General features: G+C 40.0%; 1 protein-coding gene across 1 annotated transcript in view; it reads left to right on the plus strand.

Moving 5' to 3' along the window:
* TGFBR1 (transforming growth factor beta receptor 1) overlaps positions 1–11,418 on the plus strand; it is a gene marked incomplete at its 5' end in the record, with an annotated part of 85,302 nt that overhangs the window by 17,072 nt on the left and 56,812 nt on the right. Inside the window, one exon of the mRNA XM_019508729.1 lies at positions 9,669–9,899. Coding sequence (XP_019364274.1) covers positions 9,669–9,899 — 231 coding nt within the window. The remainder of the gene's footprint in view (positions 1–9,668; positions 9,900–11,418) is intronic.

Consider the following 11,418-nt stretch of genomic DNA (forward strand, 5'->3'; position numbering starts at 1 on the left):
ACACCCCTCCACCATACACACCCCTCACACCCCACTATACACACACACACTACCATACACACATACACACACACCCCCCCCACGCCCCTGACCCTTTTCCAACTTACCTGCTGTAGTGGCCAGTGCTCTGCACACTGTTTGGTTGCAATCCTGGCTGCATGCGGGCTTTGTGTCTGTCTGTGCATGCCCCTCTCCCCCCTGCTGCAGCTGCTTGGAGTCCACGCCCAAGCTGCCCTGCAGCCCTCTGCACTGCTCCGTGTTTGAGGGGACTAAGCTCCTTTAGCCCTGGCCTTCCGCTGCTTCTGACTGTGCACACATGCACGGGTAAAGTATCATTTTTCACAGAATATTCACGGAACTACCAGGACCCATTTGCCAAGATCAGTGTTAGTTCCGTGAATATTCTGTGAAAAATGATACTTTACCTGTACATGTGCCACAATTTTTTTTTACAAGAAATCCGCAATTTTCTTAGAACCCTATCTATAATCATTAAGATTTGTGTAAGTACATACTGTTTGAGGATGAATGGGTAAGGGAGCAAAAAGAGTAAGTCCCGGAAACTTACAGATTGATTCTAAGTTCACTCAGTATTTAAAGACCATTTGTGACTTCTTTTTTGTCAACACTAGAGAATTTTAGAAGAAATTATTGCCTATGCTACCTCTAGTTTAGCTGATCCCTGCAAATACATGGGGAAATACTAGAATACCCAAGGTTGTAGGAGCTTGCAGCACTTTCCTTCGTGTCTTTCCTTTCTTTAGTCTTTCCTGTCAAATCTACTTGTAGCTGTAGCACAGGGGTATCAAGCTCTTCCCATGCCCTGGTGTAGGTGCATACCATGGGGGCTCCTTGATGGGCCAGAACTGTGGGGCCAGTGGCAACAACCATGGCAGCAGTGATGGGAGTAGAACAGGCTGCCCTGGTCCAAGGAGCTGCTTGCTGTGGCAGATGTGGCCACAGGGTGATTGCCGCTGCATTAGCACAACTCTTGCTTGCTCCCCTGCCACTGAGGGCCATGCCCACTGGGGCCTGGATTTGGTAACGGACACTGCCCACTGGTAGCCATGCCCCAGATTCCAGGGGAGGCCATATATGATGCTTCTTTTGTAATGGAGGGGAACAGTACATCCACTTTGGGAACATAGTGAATGGAACTACCTTTCAAGTTGTTCAAGCAGTCTTCATGAAGTTACAATATAGATGAACTTATTTTATACACTTAAACCTTTATAACAGATAAAAATGCATCAAGTATAATTGCAAATAGTTTATGTAAACTTTATAATATATTCTGTTTAAAAAAGATATTAAGGTCACAAAGTTAATTCCTCTGTCTGAAGCTACAAACTTTAGATAGGTCAAGATGGGTATCAAGAAGTTTTGTAGTAGGCTTTTCAAAAATAAAACCGAATCTGTGATTGGCACTGCTAGGGAAATAGCCCGTAGGCGGAGAAGTACAGAATTTGCAAAGAAAGCCACAAAGATTCTTCTTGATCTTGCCTTTGTTGATATGTTGACTATTTAGTAATCCCTCTTTCTGCTTTCTTATCTGTCCTTACTCTGTTCTTCGACTTTGTACTTTTACAGAGGTCTCTGGAATGGCAGAGGCTCACTTATGAGACTGCCCATGAATTGATTCGCCCATAGAGTGGGAATTCTAGTGCCAAATCTAGCTCTGGAAAGGCCAGGGATGGTTGCCAGGAGAGAGATACTTGAATAACCTTTGTCTCCAGATGCAAATGAAGAGACCTCTTGAGTTCTTTTCATACTTGCAGATAGATCTTTAAGAGTCACAGAAAAATAGTTTAGTCATAAAAGCATAGGAATTGCTACATTGAACCGACTCATGGAATATCTACTCCAATGTTCTGTTTGAGCAGTGGCCAGAAACAGATGCTAAAAAGGTGCCAAAAAAAAAAAAATAGAAATATGGAATAACTTGTCCTTAGGAAAGTCTGCTTCTTAACCTTGATCGGTGTTTATCTTTTGCCGTAAGGATGAGAGAAGAAATTCCTTATAAAAATATTCATAACCTATCTAATAGCTCTAGATGTCTTTATTATGCATACATCAAATGCTCTTGTCTTACTAGGATTTTGGCATCACTGTCTTGTGGCTATGAGTGCCACACATTAAATATTTGCAGGGCAACAATTTAAGAATATTATTGCTTTGCTCTTGCACTGTCGATAATTTTGTATACTTTTCTTATCACGATCCCTCTTACCATTGTCTCAGAATTATAGTTGGTAACTGGGCCTTGTGTGGGGCTTGTGGGTTATATCCACAAGTTTGAAAAAGGTTTAATTTTTACCTGCCTGTCAGGATAAATATGAGAAAGTTTGTCTCCTTTTTGTAGATGATCAGAACCACTGCCCAATATACAGATTATGCAGGGTCAGTGAGAAAACTAAGCTGTTTGTGGATTTATCTTATTGTAGCTGTTTGTTTTTTGTGAGAGAAGTAGCAAGAAATGTCACAGAAAGAGCAAAATAAGTTCTAGACATAACAAGAAAAATCCTGTTAGCATGACTGAACATTTTGGGTAGATGTTCTCCTGCAAAAGGTTGGAAGCATCAGTAAAAGCAAACAAAAAAAAGTCTTTGATGTCTGCTGTGTTCAGAAAAACTGGACTTTCTTGCTTCACAAAATATGTAGAATGGCATCACAGAAATACATGACTATAATTGATTTCTTCCATCATAAAAGCATCCCGTAAGACCCTGAAAATCTTAACTAGCTCACATCAGAATGGGTAGTAGTGGTGTTTTGCAAGTGTGTTCCATTCCCAAGGAGAGAGGATTAGTATTTTTCTTGAGTAAAGGTAGAACATATAATGGATTAGCTAGCAGAATTCAAAGATGACCAAAAGGAAACAAAATGAGTTAAAATAGGAGTTGGGGGCTTCAGCAAAAGAACAGCAGCAGCATCGGGAGAACTTCTGTGAAGGCATAACAGTGACTTACTGGGTTGGGATGGAAACACCTGAAATAGCAGCTGTAGAGTACTCAGACAAATTAGGAAATCCAGCTGCAAACTTTACTCCCAATCTAGAGCAATGAGAGATTAAGTGACTAGAAGCCTGACTGTTGTGAACCAGAAGTGATTCCATTAAATGGAAAGGGAGACAGTACAAGAAAATTCTGGTTAACTTTTCTTGCAGAAAGAGATGACCTGGGGACAAAGATTTTTGAGAACTAAGACATTACCTGAGAAGGAAAGCAAAGTGCCGGCAACCACAGAATAAACCAGCTTCCTGCATGTAGAATTGTACTAGCCAGGGAACTTGGGTTTTGTGCTTGTACAAAACCCAAGCCCAAAACTGGCCTGGATGGGAGAGGTTAGATCAGTGATTCTGAACCTCGCTATACTCAAGTCACCCCTCCAAAACTTTTCTGAACTGAGTGGCACCCAGTTTCAAGAACTAATTTATATATAAAAGTGCATACCTCCTTGCAGAAGGGGCAGGCAGTTGGGGTGGGGGACAGGCCAGGTAGGGACAAACCTGAGCCCATGCTTATCTGCTTATTTTCTCTCACCTGGCACCCTGTTATAGAAACATTGGGTTGGATTGTCTCACTTCAAATAATGCAAAATCCTTATCTTTAAGAAGAAAATTTCCCTTGGGGTCTTATTTGGCTCATTAACTTCATAGCTCAAATAAGTGTCTGAGAGTATGGATACAACGAATTCCTAACAGCCTTCCAATGTGCAGAACTTTTTAGTGATAAACCAAGGAAAGCCTCACCTGTTGTTGCTGAAGGTGAAAACTGATTGTTTAGAAGGCCCTTTAGGCACAGCTCTGTGCCTAATAATATGTATGATGGAAAAGGGGTTCTAATTTGCTTCATGACAGCATTGAATAAGAAAATTTGATATATTGGTTAGTAAAACATGGGAAATAGCAATAATCAAATTAAGAGAAGCAGATCATTTAAATACCTGTTCTCTTGGGTGGGAAAAATGTTAATTATTAAGTTACCCTAACATAAGAGCTACCACCTAGCCTGGTCCTTTGGGAAGGGAGACTTTCCCAAGGCTGCTGTTTGGGATCTGTATCACCCCATACAAGCCAAAAGTTACCCACAAACATTAAGGCCTTGGCACACAAACAGTAAAAGAGGCACAAGTAGTCCTCCTAACCTGTATACTAATGAGGGGTATACAAAGAAGGAATACAGTTACCACAGTAGAATATAACTATAGCTGAACCTGCATAACATAAGCAGGGTTGTATCAAGGAAATGAAAAGTACACAGAACTAAGAATGGCAACTAAAAATTGTTTTAACCTGTCTCTCAATTCTTCTGTTTGTGATCATACATTGAAGCATCAATACTGTTGACCATTGTGAAGGGAAACTGTCTATCCCCAAATTAGTATAAAGGGAGCTTACTTTGTCAGATGGGGCCGTGGAATAAAGATTGTGCATGCCTGTCTCTTATCAAGAGAATTCCTTTATTAGAAAGACAAATTAGCATTCAGATTGGGCAATGGAAATGCAAAAATATATTCGCACATTGGAGGATGGGTGTAGGTTGGACCCCCGGATGTTTGAGCTTTTGTTTAGTTGTTCGGTTTCTCCAACAACTCAAGTACCTTATTCCCCAAACTCCCCAGGTTTACAACCACAGATACGCAATCATTAATTATATGCATTTATCTATATTTTGATCGGCTATATTCAAATTTCTTTGTTTCACTGAAACTTTTGGGGCTTGATAGAACCAGTTCTATGATATGGAAATCGTCACTTAGTTGGCATTTGTTTCTGTGACATTTACACATCTGGAAGGAAGGATTCCTTAACTCTTTTCTTCACCAGGGTGGAATGTTCAGTTCCATCAGTTTAGTTTATGATTTTCATTGACAAGGGTGCTTTCTTCTGGTGTGGCTTTTTTTTTCTTCTTCTAAGCAGCCTAAGAAACCTAACATGCATACATCTTTTCAAACTACCTCTAATGCATGTGGTTACATCAGGTACTCCTATTAACATGTATAAGACATGATATAGTATTTGGATTATCTAATTTAAAGGCTTTGGGCTCTGTTTAATCTGATCTGGTTCAGATGGACACGTTAACGACTTTCTTTTCTTTGCTGACCAAGCTAATTGTCCTCAAATGCTCATGTTGTGCTCACTCAGGCCCCTGGCAGTTGTTCATTTAAGGGCCCAGTTGGATTTGGTCCCTGATACAATTGTGCATCCTACTGTACTATACATGTGTGGCAAGGTGTGTGATTTTGGGACTGGGATCGTGATCCTGGGCTCCCCCTGAACTGACAAGTTGCAAGCTGGTTGCCTGATTGTCAGCCTGTGGGGGGGGGCACATTGCAGCTTGTTTTAGCAGCCATTTTTAGTCCCCAGATCCAGCCAGCCAGGAGCATTTTTGCCCCCCTCTTTTTTTTCTTTAAGCATTGCCTCTTCTCTCACGCTGGGCTGCCTGCCCAGGGCTTGTTCAGCTTAGGATTCAAAGTCCCCAGCTGGTGAAGCCCTTTGGCTTTCCCTACCTGCAGCATCTGGCTGGGCTGACACTGAGCTCTTGGCTACTGGTTACACATTAAATTTTAGGCACTATGCAAACAATGTATGTAGACATTTTTATGCCTTGTTTTCCATTTCATACCACCCTTCTTATTTATTTTGCTATTAACATGGTAATCTTGGCAAAAATGTAACATGTAAAGGGGACCTTAAAAACAGGCTTTTGAGGCTGCCTGCTCCTAGCCACACTTTTGCAGCTTAACCCAAAATTTCTGTTACTTGGGTCCATACTTACAGCACCAGCATGCAATTCCAGTCTTTGTGTAATGGAGGATATCTGTGAGGTGGAGGCACTTATGCCAAGATCTCTGATGTGTCCCTTACAGTTGCAATAGTAATTTCCCACTCCTGGTCCTACAGCTCTGTCCCAGCTATACTGCCCCCTTCTTTGACTGTCCAGTGTCCCGGACTGCCGAGGGCTATGCATTCCTGCTCACCTTCAACACAAATGACTATTAAAGGCAGGACAGGAAGATAGTGTCTGCATGTTCCTGGAAGGGCAGGAGGTGGGGAGTTGTGGAGGGTCACCTGGGCTAAAAACCCCAACGGAGCACTGAGCTGTGCTCCTGTTCAGATACAAGGTGATGCTGTTCTGTCTGCTTGTCAGTGTTTCTTGCATCCAGCCCCATTCTAATGATGGATCTTCAGTCAAGCTCATGTTTTCTTCCTCTTTTTTTTTTTATGGATAGCTCCTTTTTTTTGTGGACTCTGTGGATAAGCATTTTTAGCCCCTTATGCACTGTTCGTAAATTGCTGTAGTTGGCAACCCTCCAGGAACATATTCCTTTTGCTGATGCTTTTAACAGTTGGATACTAGTAAAGATAGCTGTGGTTGCAAAATTATGAGCCACTGGCTCACAACACCAACATAAGTACTGTGTTAATAAAGAAAAGAAGCATGGAAGAAAACTGAGCTACCAGAGTTCTGTGCATATATGCCACTCTGTACCAAAATATTTAAATGTGGAACTACAGAACCGTTTAAGATTCTTCTGCTTAAATGGAGAGAACACCAGTTTTTATCAGAGATGTTAGCTTTATTGCACTAATCTGGCACTAAACAGGTAAGTGTGGAAAACTGCTCCACTAAACAACCCACCTGCTGTTCACTAGCTGGTAAGGAAAATGCATCAAAAAGGCAAAAAAAAATCCTTTATTCAGTTTTTGGACCTTACTTTTAGTTTGGTTAAGAAAAAAAGGCAGCGCTAGATTTTGAATGCTCTGTACATTATTCGTGTTGTTTTATTTGTTAAAGGATATGTATCTGTTAACAGGATTGGATTACATCCTGCATGCTGTAGTAGGCTGTCTGGTTTCTTATACTGTATCTAAAGGGTAGACCAGTAGTTTTCAACCATACTGGATCTGATGTACCCCTTCATATCTTTTGTGACCCTGAGTGGCATCTAATTAAAAAAAATCTATATTTTTACAGTGCTTGCTTCATTGTGGAGGGACTGGGCAGTGGGGCTAGGAGATTAGCCAGGCAGGACCAAGACTGAACCTATAAGTTTGTCAGGGGTGACCACCAGTATCTGAGGGAACGTTTGTTCACCAGAGCGCCCCAAGGGATGATGAGGTTGAGCGGTTATAAACTACTGCAAGACCATTTCAGGCTGGACATAAGGAAGAATTTCTTTACTGTCCGAGCCCCCACGGTCTGGAACAGCCTGCCATCGGAGGTGGTTCAAGCACCTACATTGAACACCTTCAAGAGAAAAGTGGATGCTTATCTTGCTGGGATCCTATGACCCCAGCTGACTTCCTGCCCTTTGGGCAAGGGGCTGGACTCGATGATCTTCCGAGGTCCCTTCCAGCTAATGTCTATGAAATCTATGCTTATCTCCTTATACCTTGTGTGGTACCCTCATTGAAAATCACTGGAGTAGGCACTGGCAAGGAGAAACAGAGATAAAAGCTGCTTTCACAGCAGGACATATCTTGTGACAGTTTTAAATTTGGCAATTTTGGTTTGTGCAGTGCATGTTTGAGGGGTGTTGCTTGGTGAGCTTCTCTCGAGCTGCACTTCACACAGAGACATGGGTCTGCACAGGTTCCAGTGTGGAGGTGGGGCTCCTGGGCAGCCCTACATAGATCCATGCCTATGCATAAAGCATGGGTTGGTGTGGATCCTAGTGTGGAGGTATTGGATTATGCAGGTCCCAGCATGGCATGGAGGCATGGGTACCAGGGATTTCCCAGGCACTAGGGACCCGCCCAAGCTTTCTCTGCTTATGGAGATCCTGTCCCATGTCCTACAGGCCCCTCAAGCACCTGGAGCAAATGGATATCTGCCAGAATAAAATGGAGCATAATATTACTACTCCTTGTCGCAGCCACCAATGTGGCATGATGAAGGATAGGGATGTCTATTGGCTCACCATTTGTACCTCCGTAAAAATTCTTATGGTGGCTCCAATATGCTGTCATGAAATGTCTGTTTCTACCCTAGAGACCCCCAAATATCAGTGTAGTATGTGACTGGAAAATCTTTTGGTTAATGCTGGCAGTTTGGAATGTGGCAGCCCCACAGAATAGCACAGTAAAAGTTTTCTGGTTATAGAGGGAAGGGTTGGTTTAAAAAGAAAGTATTTTATAGATGAGTAAGAGCAAATGGGTGAGAAGTGAGTACGAATTTTAGCTGGCTGTACCAGATAAATTGTTGAACAATGTTCTGAAGTTGTGATTTTTAAAACTACTGTACATTCTGGCATTGTAAAAAGTTTAACCAAGTTAAGAGTTTCCATTAGGTAAAATAGAGGCAAGATTTAGAAAGTTTGTATAGGAAGCCTAATGGGTATATTGCAAAATGTGTCTTTTCCCCTAGGATAGGGAGATCTCCTCTGATGCAGTGTTTTGTTGGGGCACTAGTTGTGAACATGCTGTTTGACATATTTGGGTCTTTGTCATGGACAGTCTGGTAGTAAATATTTGTTGGTAACTGTGGACTAATTTTACAAATTGGTAGAGGTTATCCAGTAAAACCAAAAGGGTTTAACAGTAATAGAAGTTCTAGTGAATAATTTCTTTCCCAAGGGAGATTTGAAAATCAAAAGAGAAATTTTGAATCCAAATTCTTTAGCTGTTTGTGAGAGTCTTTGACTGATCAAAACCCACACTTCAGTTTGGTACACTCCTTCAATCTGATGAGGTAATGGAAGATCACTGAGACAGTGACAGGTACCTCTTATAGAACTGCACCAAAGAGCCTTGGACCAACTTTTTACTTTTCCTTAAAGTGCCATTTTATAAGCTATCAATGAAGTTATCCACACTTGGCTGTAAACAACAAACCTATTGAAACACTGGCACAAAGTTCCTGAAGAAGAATTGGATAATTTGGGCTACGTAAAAATTTTACAAACATTGAAAAAGCTTATATGTTTGCCAGGGAAAGCTTGAGTATAAACCCTGATATAATGAACAGCTCTATATTTTAAAGTTGTAGGGGGAAAATGTAGAAAAAAAAAATGCAGCATCTAGTACGGCTCTACCTTTTTTGGAAAAAAACCAGCAGGAGCCCCAAGCTGGATGAACATAGAGAAGCTTTCAGTGCAGAGATAAATAGGCTATAGTTGCATGTTCAGATTAAACCCAAAGTTAACGTAAGGACAGAATCCCTTTTTCAATAATGGGTTTGTTTTCAACAGTTTTTAAGTTTGTTTATATATATATAAAAAAAAGAGTTTAAAGTTTTACTACTGCTTCTCACAGCATTTGAGCTGTTCATGATGATGATGTCTAGGTCTTTTCATGGGTTGTTATATTTAATGAAGAATCCAACAGACTGAAGTAGTAGTTTTAATAACTTGAAAATGAAGGGAAATTTAAAATTTCACTTTTTATTTATTACAGATGAAAATTTTAGAATAAAGTAAAATATTAAACATCCAGCAGTTGCATTACTGGCTTTTAAGGGTTATCAGACATATAGATGAATATGTAAGAAGCTGTTTTGAATCTCCAAAAGCAAATTAGGAGTTTATTTCATATGAATTCTAAAAGTAGTGGTTAGAGAGGGCATGTGTTATGCTTGGCTCTTGTAGAACTTTTCATCAGTAAACCTTGCTTCATAAGCAATGAATATTTTCAACTAACTGTTTAATCTTAAATATTTTAGGTCTTCCCTTACTTGTTCAAAGAACAATTGCGAGAACCATAGTACTACAAGAAAGCATTGGAAAAGGTCGCTTTGGAGAAGTCTGGCGAGGAAAATGGAGAGGAGAAGAAGTAGCAGTGAAAATATTCTCTTCAAGGGAAGAACGCTCATGGTTTCGTGAGGCAGAAATTTATCAAACTGTTATGCTACGTCATGAAAACATTCTTGGATTTATAGCTGCAGACAATAAAGGTAAGTGAAGTTTTTAATTTTTTTAATAACTTTTCACTATTTAATGACTGAATATATTTATTTACATGGGAATAAAAAATGTAAATGTCCCCATTTGGGTATTTCCTCTTTGATATTTATGACACTCTTATTTCTACAAATCTAAATAAAAGGTACAGTTACATTTGTGTTATTAAATCTATTTTAATTATATAAATATTACTTGTTATAATATTTACCTAGAAAATAGAAACAAATCTAAGATCATATAGCTAACATTCTGCCTAATTGTTTTAATTTGCCTATGCAAATTAAGCATTACATTGGAATAGGATTGTCTTATCCAGTCAGCTCAGTTCTGCTGCATAGTTACTGATGTATGTCTACTTCTTTAGTTATCTGCTCAGTATGTAAATTCCTTTGCTCTGTTTTTTTTCTACTGTGTTCAGAAAATCCATATAACAACCAGGAGCTGCATCTCAGTCTAAGTCCCAGTTCCTCCTTCCATTGTGGCAAGCCAAGACTGTCCAAATAAGAAATATTTGTAAAATTGAAAGTTTGCTCCCAACATTACATTTGTTATAGAGCTGATTAGGAATCCCACTTCATTTCTTAACAAAATAAATAAATAGTTGTCTTGTAAGATCATAAATGTTTGTACAGAGGTGCTTTTCTGCTTCATCTTCATTTTTTTTCTTTAAACGTAATATATTAGATTCTACCAGTGATGCTCAAGTCACCCCTTGGAAAATGCCAGCAATTTAGCTTCATCTTGTTGTTTTGACAGAAAAATAATAGAGCAATTCTCATGTTGTAAAGAACTCAAAAACCACAACAGAACAGAATGTTCTTGACGCTATGAATTCCTACTTTGCATGACCTTGGTTGAGAATCTCTGAACTATACTATATGGTAAAGTGTCTTTAAGGCCACATCACTTAAGTATTTCAGCTGTGCAAGGGATTGGACTAGATGATTGTTAAGGTTCCTTCCAAGCCTATACTTCTCCTACACAAGGATGCAAAGCACATTTCAAGGACTTGGGTTTTCTCTTATGAGTAGTCATATTCTTAGCATGAAACAGCCAAGGACACAACTTGCTTTTTCTTTCATTAAGGATGTGAATATTATCTCATTTCTGAATAGGTTTCTATAACATTAGATTCCATCCCCCCCTTGATCCTTCTCTCTCCCTAGTCCATTTTAACCTTTTTTTCCTACTTGCTATTTGCCTACCAGGAAAAACTAGTGCAGTAACATTCTATCCTGTTATATATTGAGACTTGAGCTGCTTTTCTGCTGTATGTATTTCAAATCCAAAGGTAGCACAGTTTTTATTATCGTATTGGGTATTAAAGCATTTTAATAGCTAATAGGGCTGTGCGAAGCTTTGGTCCCCGATTTCAGTTTGGCAGAGATTCCGCCCTATTCGGAGAAACATAGAATCGTAGAAGTAGGGTCAGAAGGGACCTTGTAGATCTTCAAGTTCAATCCCCTGCGTGGGCAGGAGAAAAACTGGGCTCAGATGACTCCAGCCAGG

This window comes from Gavialis gangeticus, unplaced genomic scaffold (assembly GCF_001723915.1).
Source record: "Gavialis gangeticus isolate Ggan-Ray unplaced genomic scaffold, GavGan_comp1, whole genome shotgun sequence".
In the NCBI taxonomy this organism is placed as follows: Eukaryota; Metazoa; Chordata; order Crocodylia; family Gavialidae; genus Gavialis; species Gavialis gangeticus.